This window comes from Cyprinus carpio, chromosome B14 (genome assembly GCF_018340385.1).
Source record: "Cyprinus carpio isolate SPL01 chromosome B14, ASM1834038v1, whole genome shotgun sequence".
Lineage (NCBI taxonomy): Eukaryota > Metazoa > Chordata > Actinopteri > Cypriniformes > Cyprinidae > Cyprinus > Cyprinus carpio.
In genome coordinates, this window is record NC_056610.1 from 12,652,903 (window position 1) to 12,674,631 (window position 21,729).

Here is a 21,729-nt window from a genome sequence, read left to right on the forward strand (position 1 = left end):
AACAGGGCTGGGACCTACAACTGTATATACTGTATATACGCTAAAAATGTGTCAACTGGTTTATGCCACAGTAAATACACAACGCAATTGTAAAAAAATCTGACACAAAGTCGAAAAATAAAGATTACTTGGACAATTTCAACAAATAGTTTTATCTTTTTATTAGCAATGCGTCGCTTCTACCCTTAACTTTACGATGCATTAACATTAGTTAATCCAATTAACTAACAGTAACATGAAATATAATTTAAGCATACAAATTGTAAAGTTCACAGGTGTGCGTGAACCAGCTATTTTACAATGACTTTGAAAGTTACTCATTCATTATTTCAACTTAAGTAAAAACAAAACAAAACAAAACACAAAACAAAGCAAAGCAAAGCAAAGCAAAGCAAAACACTTCATCATGAATTTGTCAATTAATTTCCAAATAAAAGGAGACAATAAAATAAAATGCAAAAAAAGAAACGCTTATTTTGGTTTGTCAATAAAGTTTTAAATAAAAGTAGTTGACTAGTTTAACTACATTAGTTTAAAGAATAAGTAAAAATAGATTACAGGGAAAATAAATAAATAAATAGTTTTAATTGAATTTCTGGCAAAAATAATGCTCTTGTGATACACCACAGAATGAAAAGTTTTATCATGATTGAATTTTTTGGTCCTAACTCCCACCCTTACTTAGGAATGTCTTTACTTCACAAAATACTGACTCTCTGAGAAATGATCTTTCCAAAGAAACCTGTTGACAAATGAGCTTATGTTGAAAACCCCAAATGAGAAACACAACTGCTCTGAGAGGAGTATACGGCGCTGATAGGCTGCGGTCTGAACGTGTCTGACTTACTGAAGTCAGTGCCTGTGAGCTGGGCCAGGATTCGAAAAGAGCGAGACTGGGTGGTGCCGGTGCGTGGCTGCCAATCCTCCGTATCCTGGATCAGTCTCTTCTTACTGCGATCGTTGGGGATAAAGCAGGCCGTGTTTTCCACCCGCAGACCGTGCCTGGAGACATGAGTCCTTTGTGACCTCTCTCATTCACCACAGCAGCACAGCACACCACGAACAAAAAAGTAAAATAAAATCGGCAAATGGCTTCACGTAATGCGTGCAGCACAGCAAGAGATGACTATGCCAAGCATAGTGAGGGAATGTGCAGTACACGATGATCCAAAAAAAAAAAAAAAAAAAAAAACTGGGGTACATGAATTCCCTTACAAAATCTTACCATGGTAACCAATGTTTCTGACAAAATACAATAGTTGGTATTATTGCAGGTATTGTTGCTACTACACCAAGCCATCACAGATCTACTAGAGTAACTTTTTTTTTATGTTGCAGAAACTATGATTAGCACTGTACATTTTATAAGGTGATGTTTTAGCACTAGGGTTTTCAACCAGGGGGCCTGAAGGGAGGATTTTTTAAATAATTTTGTATTTATTTTCTATTAAATTTGTTATTGTTTAATAATAATTTAATTAATTTCTAATTTTATTCAATTTAATTATTTCTTAACAATTAAAGTTCATTATTTTTATACATTTTATTTATTAATGATTTAATTAATTATAGCTATTAATATTAATTAATTAAATTACATGTATAATTATTTGTATTAATTAAATTACAGCAAAAAATAACTACATTAAGTTGATTAGTAAGGAAAGAAAATAAGTAAATAAATACATACAAGCAAATACATACATTAATAAGTAAATAAAATATTTTTTAAAATAATTGACCAAATAAAAAAATATAAAGTAACAATTAATTTACATAATGTTCATTATTTTCTTTAACCATTTTATTTGTTAATTATTTGTGTTTTTGTAATTATATTTATTAATTTTATTTTGATTAAATTATTTAATAGTTATTCATTAATAATGTAATGCTAACAGTGCTCTGGCTTGTTTCCTTTTCCAGCTTTCTAATAAAATTTACATTACTTATCGTTGGCTCTTCAAAATATGTTTGTCCATTGAAAGTTGCTTTGCATAAAAGCATCTGCTAAATGTATACATTTCTTAAATATTATTCAAAAATAACACAGACAATCATTATTAATTTCATTATTAAATTATGTAATGTAGTAATGTTAAAAGTCTTCATTAAAGTTATTTAACAATATTGCAGAGAATGATTATTATTATTATTTAACTGTGGTCCGTGACATGGCTGAGAGTCTGGTGTGGGTCCCTGGGTCTGTAAAGGTTGAAAACCCTGTTTTCACACATCACATTCATAATTACAGGCACACAAAATAATAAATCAAAACCCCCACGAAATGTGATTTCAGTTCAGGCTCCACATCATTGCTTCATGCTCTATTGAAGTCACTCAGAGTGCACGTCTACATTTGCTAATAGTTTCAAACGACCCATCAGCTAAAGTGCCGCGTTTCAATACAGTTCAACTACCGAGTGAAAAAGCAATGAAACACGGTCTGATGTCGTCGAAAGCAAGAGTTTATTAGTGAGGTCAGCAGCAGGTCTGCGTTCTTTCAGCAAGAGCATTAGAGCCACAAGCATTCAGCACTTACTTCCCCTCAGGGTACAACTCCTCATAGAAGGCTTCTCCTCTAATGAACGGCAGAGTGAAGGAAGACAGAAAGAAACAGGATGAGGAGCACAAATAACAATAGAGAGGAAGAGTGGGAGCAGAACAACAAAGAACACAACAGTGTCCATTAAAGCAGCCTGGCTTTAGACCGAGAGAATGGAGGCTGTCCACTGCGGTCTGAAATAAAGCTGTACATTTACAATCCCTCGGTGAATAATTACAGAGCGAGACGGCAGCTTAGATGTGAGAAATCTGCCATCTCCTAAAGCCAGAGCTGCAACAATACGGGCTTGGGAATAGGGAAAGATACATTCAAATTAGGAAAAAACATATGAAAAGGATAAAGGCCAAAAACAATAATTGCACGCATTTCTCAGAACAGGAGGGTAATAAGGAAAGGCATTACTAACTTGTCAAGAACTTCCATCTGTAGAATGACAATGGAGATAAAAAAAAGAGAGAAAATAGTTTAGAAATAAATCCCACAGAAATGCAGAGAAGAATCAACAGCATTTAGAAAACAGGATGCAGACAAAAACCAAGGAAATTGTGGGTTTTTAAGAGGGGAAAAGAATCACAGTGTGCTTTAAGTAACACAAAGGAAAACTTGAAAACATGAGCTGTACCTCCTTTTATTAAATCAGTTAAATGATTCTGTTCTTTTAATGTGCTTTTTATTATTAAAAGCATCCCTGAACCTTCATCCAAATATTACAGCCACTAGATCTAACTGACATCGAGGCTGGCTTCATAGCACAAAACCAACATTACCCTAAATACATGTTTCTTAAAATTTTGACCAATGATTTATGATTTTTCCAGTCATTTATGACTACTGGATAAAATCATTTTATAGAGATTTTGATTTCTAGTCAATGACTCATTAAATATTTTAAAGTAGAAGAAAAATCAAATCATTAGAAAACATCATGAAAAAGTAATGAATTTTTACATTTTATTAATTTGTTTTATTAACTGTGTAGGTCTGGGAATCAAACACACACACACACACACACACACATACAAATATACCAAAAAACACACACACACACACACACACACACACACACATACAAATATACCAAATATTTACACACAAAATATAATAGAATATAATACTTTAAATTTTAACAATTTTTGTTGGTATCATTCCATCAACACTGCAAGCAATAGTGCCCCTCAGTGAACAGTCATAAAAACAAGCTTGTAGGTGTGCGGTGCTGTAAACATGCTCAGAATGCTGATGTGACTGAGATCTGTTTTCTGGAGATCACACACACACACAGTGCTGGATCGCAAACACACTCGCAACACTCAGAGCAGCCGATCTCTGATTTACCCGCCTTTCCTCCACTACACACTCCAAAACTTCAGAGCTTTCTACTCTGGTTCTTAGCAGAAAATGTTCCCACAATCCAACTGAAGTTCAAGTCTTAGTTTTTTCACCTTTTGAATAAAACAAAGAGGACATATATTTGAATAAAACATCTCCTTCATGGAATTTGTTTGTGAGGAAACTTGTGTTAAGGTGGATTCGTACAGGAGCCTTTCCAAGTAAGGCTGTTAAGTAATTCAGCACCGGGGCCGTAACGGCACTTTGAGGGCTCAGCAGATTTTATGGGAGGGTCTCGACTCTATAAACAGCAACAGACAACATCAAGTCCTGGCCTAAAGACAGATTTCAACCTTCTCGACCCGGACAGATCAAAACCTTAGACCTTCACAGACTCCTTCACGTGTTTACGTTAAAAACAGCACAATTTTACTGCCTCCGACTCCACCGGACTTGACTGCTAACATCTGTTGTTTTGATCATCTTAAATAAAAGTGCTCGTTAAAATTCAGGACCTCGGCGGAAAAAAGGTGCAGAACGTCCCCGCATAGAGATTACAAAGAGGAAAACAGATGAAGAAGGCCTGTTCGAATGGATCCCAGAGCAGTCTGGTCACCGGGGTGGCGATGCAACCGCCTGTTCCAACAAGGAAAACAGACACAGCTGCTTAACGCCATGTTTTTTATTACAAGCACACATAACAAATCCAGAAAAACACTGAAGGCCAGACTCTTCAGCTCGCTGACCGTAAATCACCTGCCTCACTGTGTTGGAACACAACATAGACTTAAACTTTCAGAGACACAGTCAGGACAACGGCATCACTGGATCATGAGAAACATGCAGCCTTGGGAATGATGAGCTCATTATTGTGGACTAAGCTCATCAAGCACGTCCCATGGCAATCAAAGCTCGCTTTTAAGACAGGATATGAGGCTGTCGGAGACCTGGCTGGCTGGTCACCTACCCATTGTGAGTCTGCGGTGAGTTGAAGTTAAGCTTGGGGGCGTATGACACTGGCTTGATGACGGGACCCTTGCTGGCATTGCCAGAGGCTGCGGAGAATGGCCGTGCCATCTTGTTTATGGCCGTGCTCGGTGCGAACGAGTACTTGGGCTGACTGGATGAAGGTGCGAGTGAATCCTGAGTGTGGAGAAAGACACAGTGCAAATGCAACACCATGCAGGTCAAATCATGCACACACACTAGTGGCACCACAGGTAAATGCACAATCCCAGACACGGTTTTAAGGCTTAATCCTTTCCAAATGAGAGGATTGTCAGGGGCGAAAGATGATGTGAATAGTCTCCATGTCTTATCACAGCAAATTGTGAGCATAGTGAGAGTGGAGAGGGATTGTTTGAGAAGTGCGAACACACCCTGGTCACAAATATTTATCTTGAGATCAGACCAAGGTACAGCTAAAAGGTCCTCCTTCATTTCAGCTGCACTCTGCTTCTGACTGGGTTGAAAGTAAAACTATATCTGATATGACTAGGACTATATCAGGCACTGCTGCAGAGACCCATGCTATGGGCTTTTGCAGCCACATGAGGGCGCAGTTTCTCCCATTCTAATTTAGAGTTTTGTTTCAGTTTTCATAATGAAATAATAATCTGATCGGTCATTAACAAACTTTTTTTTTTTTTCCTTTAAACAAAATAACATTTTACATGTTTTTTACATGCTAATAATTTTTATTAAACATTTAGTTAGAAAGTTTTAAATATATTTGCCATGTTTGTAAAATATTAAAAAAATTAAAATAAATAAATCACACATACTGTACACACATACACGTATATTTATTTATTTTGGTCTGTATGTATATTTGTATTTTTGGTCTATCTTTCTATCTATCTATCTATCTATAATGTTTAACAAAAATATTGTATAAAATAACATTTATATATTAATTAACAATTATATATTATAAAAAATATATAATAATAATAATATAATAATATTAGAAATGATTTTTTAAAAATAAAAATACAGTTAAAGCTAGAAATTCTATAGTTACAAATTTTAATGTAAAAGCTATAAGCTTAACTTTTGCTGTTACAGTATGCGCACATGGCCCTACTGGGAAATGCAGAATCAATCTGGGTTTGTGCATTCTGTGGTGATGCAGATTCAACCAAACCAAGAACTGTCGAAGGAAGGTTTAAACAAGACCAACAGCAAGATGTTTAACATTTGAATCAGACAGGCAAACAGACAAACCACCCAAACCTCCGCAATATACTGCAACCAGCACATCAAAGCCAAAAGAGCCATGAAACTTACATGAGAATGAGTTATGAATGAGCTATGAAGCACTGTGTGTTTGAGTGAAATCACACTAGTTGAAAGATGAAATGTGTGTGGGAATTAACTTATACATGCTTTGGGGACAAAATTATTCCAAGAAATAAGTTAAATCTGAGAAAAAACTTCCTTTAGGAAGTCCAAGAATGTCCTCAAAGATAAAAATAATTCATACATAAATAGTCAAATATATACTCTACAGTAATATATTTACACTATATATTAATTCATTCTAAGAGTGAAAAAGTTTCTTTCAGGGGCTATATATTAATATATAATGACCTTACACAAAAACAAAAACATCTATGGCAAGAGATTTAGATAGCTAGTGTGTGTTTGTGTGTTTGCTCAGTTCTGAAATATTCAAAGCAGCTGAGAACTTGAGAACCGATCTAAATGTGTTTCTTCAGATATCAGGAGCTGGTTAAGTGGTCTTGCGAAAGCTTCGCAGTTCTGTCCGACACAAGAGACAAAGGGCAACTGTCTTACCTTCTGCTCTCCTCCAGCAGGATTAAAAGCTCTGCAGAGAGAAAAGCAGAGAAAGAATTAGCTTAAGCTCATTCAGAAAATTGACTCATTTCACTGCAATGCTTAAAATGTTAACTAAGGACAGTCTAATGGACGGACAGATATTTGTGCCAAACACAATAAGACTCATGGGAATTAAATCGGTTCTTTCTGGCTCCAAATCCCATTTTGTCAGTCTGAAAGGAATGTAGCATGTTTAAGTGTGAATTAATACCTGATGGTTGTCCAAATGATTCTGAACAGACACATGCGACTCAAATATGTGGAATGTATCAGATTTGAGAAAAAAAAAAAATCTGGTTAATGAAGTCGTAAACATTTAAAACAGACCTTAAAAACACCTTTTCCAACTATGCTTTTACTTTTTTTTTTCTTTGGCTCATTCTTTTTGTATTAACAAAAACATTTCAAATGCTACTTTGAAGTACCCTAAAGCATCAAATAAAGAACACTGATACATGAACATGGTAATCATACAATTACACAGTTAAATAAAAAAGGTGTTGTTTGTTGGGCTCCAAATATCAAAGCACCGTGGTATTACCTTCCAATACCATCACTGTACTCAAGATAAGCACTGGATTCAAGAACTTCTGGCCTAAACTGGACCATCTAGTAAAAATAGCTGCATTCCATCTGTGACCTCCCCATGAGTCTGCATTTCCTGTGCCTATACACCACTTCCTGTGACAGCAATGGTGTCCTTTTGCACAGTGGCCTGGTTACAGATAGCCGTTTAGAGAGAAAATGTAGAAGAAAATAGCACAACAAGGCTGTTTTACAAGAGTTATCTATTACAGGAAATAGCAGAGGAAATGAACAGTGTCCAGTGTAACTGACCATATATACTGGCAACTGCAATATATAGCTGAACTGTATATTCCATTTTCAATCTGTTTTCCTGCAAGGTAGGTAGGAAGGTAAACAAACAAACAAATATATAAAGCTTGCAATGTTTTCCTAAAATGCATTATACCAGCTTTTCTTAACTTTGTACGCAAAGATGACATTTTCAAAACTAATAATCAACATGAAACTGAATTTGCAAGTCGTTTGACATCTATTATATGACAGTAACAGTAGTTTAAGCCTAAACAACTATTTGTCTATTAGTAAACAGCCTGTGCAGATTAAGGAATGTTAGCAGACAAGGAAACCTGTAAAACAGGCAAAACCAAGTTATTGCATTTTGACAAAATTACAACAACAAGACAAATCAATTCTGATTTCAAATTAAACTTAATGTTTCAAAACGAACACTGACCAAAGCACACAGAGCAAACCAGGACAACCGTCTAAAGCAGAGAAATCACAAGAAACCACAATTGAAGAGGTTGCCCAAATGGCTATCAAAGGCCATGTAAACCAAAACTACACCACTCTCTGTAATAAAAGTATATTCCGGAATAAATACAGACATGCTCAGACATCTGTCTTCAAGCATGCCTTTTCATGGGATGCAAACACTGTAATTTATCCGTGATAGACAGTAATGGACAGACACACTGACGTGTCTGACAACCAAAGCTCCCAAAACAATCAGGATACTAGTCATCTATCAGCGTACTGGGCCAAGGGGTAATTATGAACTTTGACAAACAGATGTTTTCACAGTTATGTCACAACAAACTCCACAACAAAATGACATCATCTAACCATCGGCGATATGACTCATGAGGACACGCCCACTCTCATTCACACCTCCAATCAGCTTATTCCGTCTCACAGCATTCCAAAGATGTGGCCTGTGACAAAGAGCTGTCTGAAGAATCGGAAAATCTCTGCATCAGGAACATTTTATGACTGAACCGACCTCATTCATGTCCTCCCTCATTCTAGAGGACATTTTATAAAGAAAATGACCTCTCGTTGACCTGAAACAGCCCTAAGTAATGACGGGGTATTTAATCTCATGAAAAAGTGTCAAGACAAAGCCATATTTCACCCTGAAATGACAAAAATATATAAATATATAAAAAGAAAAAAAAAAAAACAAACAAAAAAAAAAACAGTAATATTGTGAAATATTATTGCAATTTCTAATATTGGTTTCCCATTTTAATATACTTTAAAATGTAATTTATTTCTGTGACGCAGTGCTGAATTTTCATTAGCCATTACTCCAGTCTTTAGCGTTACATGATCCTTCAGGAATTATTCTAATATGCTGATTTATTATCAGTCGTGAAACTATTGTTCTGCTTAAATCTTTTGCAAACCTGTGATACTTTTTCTTTTGATTCTTTGGTGAATAAAATATTCAAAAGAACAGCATTTATTCAAAATAGAAATCTTTTCTTTACAATCACTTTTTATCAATTTAACACATCCTTGCTGAATAAAAGTATTAATTCCTTTTGAATTAAGACCCCAAACTTTTGAATAGTAGTGTATGTTTTAATACAAAATTTCTGATTTGGATAAACAGTGATATTACAGGTCCCCCCAAAAAATCTATTTCAAACATTGAATATAAATCAGCATTTTAGAATTATTTCTGAAGGATCATGTGACACTGAAGACTGGAGTAAGGCTGCTGAAGTTTCAGCTTTGCTTCACAGGAATAATTTAAAGTATGTTAAAATAGAAAACTTATTTTAAATTTCAATAATATTTCACAAAATTAATTTTTTTTCTGTATTTTTGATCAAATAGATACAGCCTTGATGAGCATAAGAAACATATTATTCCTTTTTTGTAATTTTAGGGTATGCTTCTTCAGTAGATTTGCCAGTGCAAAGAGACAAATGTTTTAAATAAAATCACTGGAGTCATGCATATATGAGCTAAGCCCCGTTTTATCGAGGGAGACGCATTTCTCATAACTCAAGCACAAGTTTTTATCCCTCTTCACTTAAACAGGCCATTACTAACCGCTACAAGCGCTTACCTATGTGATGACATATAAATGATTCTCACACACCCAAAAAAGGAAGAATACCACATTCATAGCTGTGGTTTGGACCGTTAAACAGGCTCTTCGTCTTCTTGTGTTGATCACAGGGACGGCCTAATGACAGAGCAGGAAGGAGCACATCGGTCACTCTGCAACTACGCTCATCTTTCCCATTACTCATCTCTTAGCCACAGACATTAGACTCTTTCCACCAGTAGCTTCTGTTCTGTCTGAGGGCAGTAAGGTCCATTTTAAATGCTCCTTTTTTGGGCTTTTCCTTTCTGCAGTTTCCCAAAAGGAGTGCAATGTAAGCGATTTCAGAATTGCGTCCCAAGGCATTGGAGTTTTCCCATCTCTGTGCTGAAAAGCGAAGGTCAGCTCAAGTCACGGAGTTACCACTATGTCTCCAAATTATCTGCTCTACCTTTAGCCCAAGGTCGTCTGAGCAGACATCTGAGAGTTTATTATGACACATTGAAAGATTTGTTCTATGCATTTAATACTGTCTGCACAAAACAAGAGGCCCAAAGATCTAGAGGCCATTTAATTCTGCTTAAATGCCACAAAAGGTACCATGCCAAGTTATCAGCATGATTGCTATGGCAACAAGCAAAGACAATTTTATTTGGAGTTGTGTTACTGCCTGTTAGATCAGCTCTCTAGACAGTTTTAAGCCAAATCAAATTAAATTAGACCAACAGACCAAAATTAGTATAAAATATCACAACAGAGCACAAGTGTGACTGCCCGGGTTTTAAGTGGCCTTGGTTTTGAAGTTTTTTTTCCCAATCAATTTAACATTTGTGCATTTGTTTTACCCACAGCAGTCCTACTGTGCATGAATTGTTGTTGCTCCCTGACGATCAAACCTATGATCTTGGCTTTGCCAAATTATCTCCATAGGCATTTTTAAAAAACAAAACAAAATCTTAAGTAAATTTTCTAAGAACCAAACCAACTGGCTCCAAAATGAATCATGATGTTTGATTAAAAAATAAGAAAAAAAATAGGAAAACAACAGTACAATATAAACACTGAGCCATTTATAATTATAATCTTATAATTTATAATAATAACATAATTATAACATAATTCATGTGCTTATATAATATATTTAGTTCTATTTTTGTATTATATATTATTCATATTTTTGAGTTTTCATTTTAAATGTTTTGTTTAATTGCTTTTATTCATTTATTTCAGTATTATCTTTAGGAATTTTAGTACTTCATCCTAAACTTATTTCATTTCAGTTAGTTGCCAAGGAAACATTTTTCATTTTGTATCTTTTTAAGTGATCTAATATATTTCATTTCAATATTAAAAACAATAAAATTTTAGTTAACAATATCACTGAATGTATTTCACAACTGTTAAACTACATGTAAAAAAAAAAAAAACTACTGAAACAGTGCTATACCAATCTTGGAGCTTGTGGTAGGTTTGTTTTAGATGTCATCATTATTTCAATATCTCTATGAAGAAAATAAATGGGATTTTTACTTCTGGACTGGACTGTTGCACTCTATAAGCGATGCTTTCGGCATTCTGAACAAAACAATAGTAACCCACCATAAACAGACTTCCAAAATACTATTAACTGTCTATTAACTAAAGTAAATAATGTCTGACAAATCATTTTTTTTTTTAAAGTCCAGGAATCTGCTCTTTGATATCATCACAGTTGTAAATGTCTGAGTATCTTTGTTTTGTTGTTTCTAATGCACCACCGGTTGTAAAAGTCACAGTCTATCTTTCTAGACTGTAATAAAAGGGTTAACAGTGATGTATTAACCAAAGAACTCAGTTTCCTGTGAAGTCATCCTCTCTCCCTGTGATACTGACACTCAGAGATGATGAGTAAGTGTGTGTGTGTGTACCTGCTCAAAGTGAGAGCGAGGGAGTCGCTTGCGGCTCTGATCTTGTTCTGTGCCTCCACATGGGTCATCTCCTCTGCGTTGGCATCAGAGATGGACACCAACCAATCCCCAACACCCACTCCGGCCTGGGCCGCCTTACCACCCGGGGTCAGCTGAAACAGCCACAGAGAACAAACATTAGTCAGTCTGTATGTAATGAAGTGTCATGAGATGACTAACTATGAACATTTCAAATCTGAACCAGATTTGTACATTTTATGAAGAAAGTGCAAGTGGTTCTGAGAACATAAACACAATACATGGGTTTTGTGAGCGGTTGCAAGGGTACTCTAAAGTAAAGAATGTTTTAAAGCACATAGCCAGTTGGTTGCTAAGTTGTTTTGGGTAGTTACTATGTGGTTTCTTAATGGCCAAAGCCAAAAGTGCTCACCCCCAAGTCTCTATGACTATTCTGGTCTCAACACATAGCTCATCTCATTCCTTCTATAGTATGTAAATCTGCAGGAATTTTAGCTTGTTTTCTCATCTGTCAAGTGGAAACCATAAGTCTCATAGATTAATGTAACTCCTTAATAAGCTGCATAATGTTAGGTTTCATTCCATTCTGTAGCATGCAGAAAGGAATCATCATTAGCATTATTAATTAAAATTAAGTCTATAAAAAAAAAATAATAATAAAATAATAAATAAAATGAAATAAAAAAAAAAAAATATAAAACTGGAATGAAAATTACATTTATACAACATACAAAATTAAAAAATAAAAAAACAAAAAAAAAAACTAAAAAATGAAAAACAAAAATAAAAAAAATAAAATCATTAATATTAAATATGAATTAAAACTATAATAGCATATAAATAATACCAAATTAACACTGGAAGCATTGTGCAGGACAACTTATCAGGGTTTAATACATAGCTTATTTCTTCTTCTAACCCCAAATATGAACTATAGCATAGTGATGCCTCAACACCATAATATGAATCTCCAAATGGAATAAACTAATATATTTGACATCTAAAAGCTGCTGAATTGATTAGAATTTGACCCAGATTCTGAATATGTCTACATTCAGGGCTCTGTGTTTAAGTATGCCAGCAGCAAAAAAAAAAGAAGATTAATAACATTTCTCTTAACCTGCAATCCTGTTCTATCAAGTCCTCTGTCACCATTTAATTAAGAAAAGAACATTACTTTACAAGCATTCAAAAGCACTTTAGTTTCATCAGCTTGAATAAATGACACAAGCATTAGATTCAAAAGCAAGATCAGCAAAAAATGGATATTAGCCAACCACACCTCGAGCTGAGCTATTCATCTTTTCAAATCCATGTCAACTCTAAAGCCACTGCAGAGAAAGAAGCAGCACCTTCCAATCAATCAAACTCAACCGCACAAGAACAAACACACCTGAGAGGAAGCAAAGTCCACAGCACAGACAAAGAACTCACAACATAATACTGTTGGTAAACCCTTCATCATAACAAATAGCCAGTTTAAAATAACCCAGCACTTTAATGCAAGCATGGACTTTTACAGTCTTACTGTGCAGCGTTTTCAGATAAGACCGACTTGGCAAAGAAGTGAGCCACAGCATATAAATCACTCAGAAAAAGGCCAGAGGCATCGCCCAAAAGGGAAAGTGAAGAGAATGTAGGGAAATATGCTATTGCCGGTGCTACATGGAAATGAACATCCAAATTTTGAAACATGGAAAATATTCTACTGCTGTCTGGGAAATGACGCTCTGTGTGTCAAGTCTAGGAACACATGAGTCACATTCACATGTATGTCCCTGACTTATGCTAAAAAAGTCACAGATTTACGTTTATCGCTTGTTCACTTCTGGAACAGCAAAACCAAAATGTGAACCTCCAAGGCTTAGTCCACCTGTGTCTTATGTCTTCTGGAAAAATAAGACTAGTGACAGTTTCATATTACTTCAGAGCAAAGTGTGAACAACTTGAATGCCAAACAAGATCCTGCCAGACTGATCTGCCATATAAAATTAGTGAACATTCATTCCAAACCATGCGAGCTCTGCCAAGTTTTGGAGGAATTTTCTGACCTATTGTTGATCTGGAAAGCAGTTCAGCAAGATTTCCGTTGGCGATTAACATTTGAGGAAGCTTTGCCCAAAACTCCCACAGAAATGGTAAATAGGGAAGGTTAGAGTCCCACCCTAAAGCTAAAAGGTACACTCGTGAGGTTTTCTTGACCCAATCAGTGAGGATATGTGTTAGTATTCCCATTCATTTCGACATTTTCTATGGCCATCAATGGAGAATGATGCTTTAGGAAACAGACAGTGTAGTTTCGACATCTACCAACAGGGTTAACAAAACTATGCGAAACCTTGACCCTGTGGACTCCAACAGCATCACCACTTTTGGCCACAAATAAAAGCAACTCAAAATGTAAAATGCTGTGCATCATTAACAGCACTTAGTGTGTGTAATAACATCATAAGTCATTTGGTGGTAACACCCTAATGAGATCCAGCTTTTGCTGCTGGCATGTATTTGAATGCAATGCTTTACTCAAACCCTTAACATCTGTCCTGGGCATTTCAGACTCCCTATCCCTCCATTCTACAAGTTCTACCACATTTCCTGTCTTGGCCGCCTGCTATTCACTGCTATTCAACAAACATTTACAAGTCTTCTCTGCTGAGCTCTGAATAGGAATCTGGAGTTGGACAACGCTGGGGGAAGAGAACAAAAGATATTGTCTTCGAGCCTCTGCCCTCAACAGCCTGTTTGAGACCATGCAAATATTTATGAAACATAAGAAGCATTGTGATGTCATCAGGGCATCATGAGGAAATGCCTGGGGTCTGAATAACAGACCCGCAGAAAGTCCTCCACCAGGTGTTGCACTTTGGCAAGCATACAGGAAACAGACCAGACCACAAGAAAGCCTAAAGTGAGAATATATCAAAAAATTAAGTTAGTCTTGAACCATTTAGAGAAAAAGCCTAATTGCGATTTTCTTGATAAAAATTGTGATCTCGATTTTAAAACATTTGCTGTGCTTGATGGTAGAGCTGCACGATTTGGCCCAAAATGTTGCAATTTCATATAAAAAAAAATATATATATATATATATATTTTAATTTCATCATTTTCAAATGCTAAACCATCAAGCTTTTATATTTTTATAAAATAAGATTTTATAAAAACTTCTCACCCTGCTTCTCTTTTGTTGATAGCAATCTAAGTGCTTTTTAATAGCTTTTTAAAAGTTGGGGAAGATGGTTGGTGCATGTTGTGTTCCCAAATCTGTTATAAGCAAAACAAATTAAGCTGCTTGAATATTTAAATAAATAAATAAATAAATAATATTTTAACAAAGTGCCATGCTTCACTCTTCACTTCATGCTGCCTTTGGGATTTGACAATTGCGCTAAGCCAAAATCATGATTTTAGTAATATAGGCCTACTTCATGTATGAAAAAAGGAGATGCTAAGTAGACTATTCACACTGTTCTTTTACTTTCAATCAAAGCAAACAGTGACCAAAGTACCCATAAACAGAGACTTTAATCTCCGAAATAAAGTCAAAAAGTACCATATACATAAAGTCTGTGTGTTTTGAGGTATATTCTGAGCCAACAGTACTTTTATGGTGCATTTGACATTGTAGAGCTTAACATGCTTATTATTCACTTGCAATGGGATAGAGCAGTGCAACATCTTGCCTAACATCCATTTGTCATCTGTGGCAATCAATCAATCAATAAATCAATAAACAAAAATCTAAAAATACAGGTGAGGATTTTTATTTTTATTATTATTTTTAATTGATTTTTTTTTTTTTTTTTTTTTTTTTTTTTTTTGGGAGCACTATCACTTCAGAAGCAAACACATGGAGAAATATGGGCACAACAGAAAACAAATAAAAGGTTGAGAGACAAAAGAGAAGGAAAGAAGACAAGGGAAATGTGTGGTGGAGTATGCAGATAAAGCTGATGGACACAACCACCTGTGTTCCTGGCTCAATTTCAGAGCACAGCTGTTCCTTGACTTGAGTCTGGTGGCAGTAAAGTGCTGTGCTAAGACCTTTTACAAGTCAAAGGGGGAAGAGTTGAGAAACCTTAAACCTTCTGACATCAATACACAGGACGACACAAAAAAATGTAACTTGTATAAACAGCTTAAAACAAGAACGGCAGTCATAGATGTTCAAGAAGGGATGATATCAACAGTAAAACTCAACAAACATTTCACATGCATGTACCAGATATCTGATGCTAAACAGTCTTAAAAATCATGGCCTATTAACAATTTTCTCCTCCAGACAAGCAGTGGCCAGTCCTTTTGTCCTTGATGGTGCTCAAAGTTTAAGTGGTGACCCTAAAGACCCCCCTTGTACTGACCGTTAAAATCCTTGCCGCATTTCACTTTCCATTTCCTTATGGGGGGCTGTAAGACTCTGGGCCTCGTGCAATTGCGTCAGCTGATACGAGTGAGCCATAAATATCTTGGATGTAAGGGCCAAGCTTCAAACCAAAACGACTTCAGAGGTCTACTAGAGCAGCCACTGTCACGCCTGCTAAAAGCCCTCCGAAAGCAAATATATATATATATATATATATATATATATCTATATATATATATATATAGACAAACTTGTTAAAAAGACTCTGACAAACTCTGATGATTAGGTCCACAGGCCAGAGACCCTGGGTATATGATGAGTAAACCCAGTATTTTTTTTTAACTCAATAGTTCAGCCTAAAGTGAAAGTTATGTCATTGTTTACTTACTTCTATGTTTCAACCATATACTCTTTTTTTCCTCCCTTGGGAAACACAATAGCAGTTTTTTTAAAAAAGGATCTTCTTAATGACAGTTCATGATAATGAGCTATCACACTCAAAAGGAACAACAAACAATATACCATAATTTACTTCTGTGCTATATTCTAAGAGGAATGGTCAAAAATCATGTGGGTTTCTTTCCACAAAATATATTGAGCAGTATAAGCATTATCACCATTGGTCAAAATAAGGAATGTTTCTTGAGCATCAAATATAACAGGATCATGTGACACCGAAGACCAAAGTCTTCAGCTTTGCCATTACAGGAATAAATAACATTTTGAAATATATTAAAACAGAAAACTTATTTTAAATTGTAACAATATATCACAAGTTTTTGCATTTATTTAATAGATGAAGCATTGAACATAAAAGACTTCTTTCTGAACCAAATCATCAGCATTTAAGGTCTGTTTTTCTTCAACCCTTACATCTTACATCTAAATTGAATTAAGTCAACTTTTAAAAGCACACTAGCATGTAGATGGCCTAAAAGCTAAAAGACAATGACTAAAAGCCACAAAACTCCAACTTTAATTTTATGGGGTCTCTAACCTCCAGAGTAAAATGCACAAAGTAATAAATGTCTTCATCAACCGTCCTCAGTTCGGCTTAAAGTCACAGAGCTGGAGCCCCAGGGAACATATCACAAAAGAAAAACTCAAACTGTGCTCTAATCTTCTAAAGATTACATCATATATAATTTTCTAATTGCAGTTGTGTTTAATTTCAGCTGAATGGCATGTTGCCTGCTAATGCAAACCAGATGGACATCCACTGAAGCAAATACAAATCATAACATTTGTACACTGAAATTATTATGGATTTCACAGCTAGTACACACAGATCCATCCATCTCTGCACGTGTCATCATCTGTAAGTTTCACTTTCATTGATTTCATCAGGAAAGTATTCCCTTGAGGTCCAAGAACCATGTCATCTGGTTTTGGGAATGATTTGAGACATTAATGAATAGTGGGAGCAAAAGTAGACAAAGGGCCACTCCTGTTGCCAGGAATAGGAAAGTAGCGTTAAAATCCCAGGAATGCTGAAGAAATGTGCCGATGTGTGCAATGGAAAGAGAACAGCAGGAAAAGGAGGTGGAGGAAATGAGGAATCAAGGAAAATGCTCTGAGAAATATTAAGGCCAATCGAGCTTTCAAAATACCATCAGCTGATGAAATGAATCCCTACTTATGACATAGGAAAAACACAATCGCTAATGCTGCTAGACTGAATTAGTAATAGGAGGCTGGAGTGGGTTTTTTGTGCATTATGTGGTTTCTAGGATGTTACTAAGCGGTTACTTAACAGTCCTTAAAGTCCAAAGAGGCCAAACCAAAGACATGCGCTAAATATAGCTTGGACCCTGATTTAAAAGCACCATTCACCCAAAAAGTAATTTACTCACCTTCATGTTGTTACAAATGTTGCACTAAAGGTTAGTCTTCAAAACACACATTTAGATGTTTTAAAATGTAACCTGAGAAGTTTATCTTTGTCCATTTAAAATCCACGAAACCAAAACCTAAAAGATCCGAAAATCCAAATGAATAGAGTGGTTCAAGCCTAAATTATATCTGTCCATCATATAAAGCAATTGTATCTCTTCAGAAGACTTGGATTAAAACTCTTGATTCATATGGATTTGTTGGTAACACTTTAGTATAGTGACCAAATCTCACTATTAACTAGTTACTTATTAACTAGCATGCCTATTAATGACATATTGGCTGTTTATTAGTACTTATAAAGCACATATTCTGCATGACCATATTCGACATCCCTAATTCTACCCAATACCTAAACTTAACAACTACCTTACTAACTATCAATAAGCAGAAAATTTGTACTTTTTTGAGGCAAAAGTTGTAGTTAATGATTTGGTAAAAGTGAGAACTGGATCTTAAAATGAAGTGACCGATTTGTTTTACAATATTTCGTTACCTGGACTTTCAGTGGAGAAACACTTACAATATGTGTGTAACATGGACATTTGGAATGACATGAGGGTAAGAAAACGATCATGCATTTTCATGCTGATCTATCCCCTATCCATATTGGATTAATGTGCATGTTTAGACAAAAATCATAAAACATTAGATCACTTAATAACACCTATCCTCATCTTTCATGCCTGTAGAGCATAAACGATGCAGGATGTTACATGACAAAGTTTAAAACACATGATTAGTGGTTTGTTCAAATCCCACCACTAATTATTATGTATAACAGCAAACGTTCAAGCAGTCCCTATAAATAAACCACTGTTCCATTTCATCACTATCCTGTGTGAATGGCCGGCCTTATGCGCCTAAGCCCATAAAACCTCACTCTTTAACCTCTTTGTTCTCTCATTTGGTGGGGGGGGGTTGGGGGGACAGACCACCCATCTTCAAATTGCTCTACTTTAGAATCTGTGGACAGAGCATATCTTTATTACCTCATGACCTGTTTAGACCCAGCGTGATTTAACACTGCATAACTCAACAGTTCAGAACTGTAAGAAGAGGGCGTATAGCCTTCTGTCAAGATGAATGAACCGCCACCCTTCATATCAAACTAACAAATCACCTTTAACAGTATAGTGTAATCTCAAACGACAGAACAAACACACCTAATGATTCACCTCCTGTCACGCTAATGACTCGCTGATGTCAACCTGAACACTGGAAGCCGTCTGGCTGTAACATTCCTTTGAGAATTCATTTTCACGTCTGTCGAGAGGTAAGGGTGTCTGAGGAATGAAGTGTTTATTTTACTGTGATGTCTCAAACCTATGGCACGTGCCAGTATAGGTCACGTGATTAGTATTAAGGTAGTAAATGGTGATAAAATGCAAGTTCGGTGCTTTACTATTGAGATTGTGGCCTTACATAGAGAGCCACTGAACTATAAAGTGAATAACTGATCCATCTGAATGGACTCCAACAGTTTTACTCTAAAAATCAGAAGATAGGCTTCATTTATAAAACGATAGGCATCATTTTTGGCATGTTAGCTCTAGCATGAGGAGATGCCGGTATCTGTTAAATCCTGCAATGAAATCATTCTTCATAAACACAAGATCCTGCACTTTGCTTTATGAGAAACTAAATCAGGTTAAGAATGACACGCACAGACACGCTCCTGCTATTGCATCACATCTGGCAGCAGCAGGCGGCTTTATGACCGGCTCTCACACTGACGGATGAAGTCACCATTTTGACTGAAGCAGACATTTAAGGGAGTGTTAGTGCAAGTCATCAGCGTCGACAGACGTCTGAGAGCTAAACAGATGTACACAGCTGCAGCTTATACTACCATGTCAGACAAAGAGTTGTAAAGTCTAGCAGAGTTAAAAACACAGAAAATCTAGCTGATATTGTTTCCTCGACATTCAGAAGCTGTATATTCACAGAAAATAATTTAAAAACTCAATATTTAGTCAAAGTGTTTAAAAATTAATGAATCCAGAAAACATCCATTATCAATTGGCAAAGCTTTCAGGAAATTTTTAAACTTTAATGCTACTTCTGGTGACTTCTTCAGCCAAGCGGGAATAGTTATTAATCTCAAAATGGCAAAAAAGCCAAATAATCAATATCAATCATTATTTAGAAGCACACGCAGATGAAGAAAAATATGCATTACTTGAAAATCAGAAAGAAAAGAAATAAACTGAACACGTTGGGCCAAAATAGATGAAGTATGCAATTTCTGCCACACTAGCATAACTGAGTGAAACTGAAATCATATTCATTTTGAAATTGTTCCGAGGTCTATTTCTTGTGCAATGATGTAACTAACTTCTTTACCACTGTAGTATGATGATTTGGAAAAGAAAAAAAAAAAAAAAAAAAACAACAACAACATGATTCTAACTACAGGTCAAGACCTTACAAGTCTGCAATAATATTTGCAAATGTTCGTTGGAACTAGAATTTCGGGAAATCCCAAATATCGATAACAATGGAAAATCATGTGACCAAAGCTGGCTGATGATGCTTCCGGGAAACACACCACTGGTCAGAAGTCACAAGGTTTACAATTTCTTATGTGTACTCAAACTAAAAAAAGCTTACTTATCATTGTCTGAGAATATTAATCGGAGACATAAGAAAGTATATCGGCTTTATTTTTTTGAAACCACGGCCTCATTATTTGTCCCTATGGTATTCATATATATACATACGAAATGACCTTTTAGATCCACAAACGCACTAGCTACCAGAGCTTGTGTGTATACTACAAACAACACTGCTCATATAAGGAATGGAAATTCTGCGTCTGGACCTGATCTGTTCAATATGCTCCATTGGAGGTACTATTAAGCCAGGATTCAATGGCCTTAAAGAGAGAACAACGCATGCTGGAAACTAAACAAAGCATAACATATCCTTGTGAGGAGACATCTGAATGGAGTTTTGAGGCAGCCCTTTTCTTACAGGGTTGATATCAAGCGGTGACATGTTTCTGAAGGAATGCGAGTGTTGAAATAGACCTCACAAAGCACTGAGCACACTTTTCTCATTAACTCTATTGCATTTCCTTATGAGGTTGTGTTTGATGCCTTTCTGTGTGCAGAGGCGGTACTGTAAACCGAAACAGAATTGGTGCAAAACTTCATTATGAGGATGAAAAGACCTTGAGTGAGTGATGGGTTCACGTTATCTAAATGAAATCTGTGAAATGCCTTGTTCATTTGTCAAACTTAAAAGTTAAAGGGAACAAATGTGATGAAAACATCATTTATAAGCAGCTAACAGCTTAAACTGTAAATAAAACCCATCGCTTACATCCAAGATGGAGGTCACTTACCCTGGACACGGTCAGGGGCATGTTGAAGTCCTTGCCTCCCTGAAGCCGAAAACCCCAGGGAGCAGGTCCGTTGAGCGTTACACTATATATATTCATGGCCTGAAGAGAAAACAAACACAAAAGAAAGATTATAGTCACATTAATATTATTATAAGTTATTCAGAGCTCCTAGCAAAGCTGAAACCAAACATGAACCGTGTCTGGTACGCTGTTGACGTCTGACGGTCCGTGACTTCAACTCAACAAACTTTTTGAATTGGAAGGTAGACTGAACAATTATATAGTATAATATTAAACATATAGTATAGCTAACTTTACCCTCAGACATTCAGTACACTCACATAAAGCCATATATACAACAGACACTTCTAAAAATAACGATTTTTTTTTTATTGGCATCCGTGGTTCCACAAAGATATTTCAACTTCCATAGAACATTTCACTGCTCAAATGAATATTTATCGTATACTATCTTATCGCAAAGGTTTCTATGTAACCTTTATTTGCATACAGAACACTCACATAAATCAATGTGGACTTTAGGAAACCTCAACTGCTTGATTGGTTATATCACCGCAAAATGTAAACTATATTATC

The 21,729-nt window shown here is 35.8% G+C and overlaps 1 protein-coding gene across 4 annotated transcripts in view; it reads right to left on the reverse strand.

Moving 5' to 3' along the window:
- Positions 1–21,729, reverse strand: part of pdlim7 (PDZ and LIM domain 7) — a 37,258-nt gene that overhangs the window by 13,145 nt on the left and 2,384 nt on the right. For 2 of the 4 annotated variants that reach the window (XM_042738116.1, XM_042738117.1), the window contains exons 2-7: positions 21,133–21,231; positions 11,510–11,661; positions 6,695–6,725; positions 2,973–2,989; positions 2,543–2,581; positions 848–1,002 (exon numbers count right to left, since the gene is read on the reverse strand). In XM_042738116.1, the coding sequence (XP_042594050.1) occupies positions 848–1,002; positions 2,543–2,581; positions 2,973–2,989; positions 6,695–6,725; positions 11,510–11,661; positions 21,133–21,231 (493 nt within the window). Of the gene's footprint in view, positions 1–847; positions 1,003–2,542; positions 2,582–2,972; positions 2,990–4,862; positions 5,039–6,694; positions 6,726–11,509; positions 11,662–21,132; positions 21,232–21,729 lie in introns of all 4 variants that reach the window. The other 2 variants (XM_042738120.1, XM_042738118.1) reach the window with 2 other exon arrangements.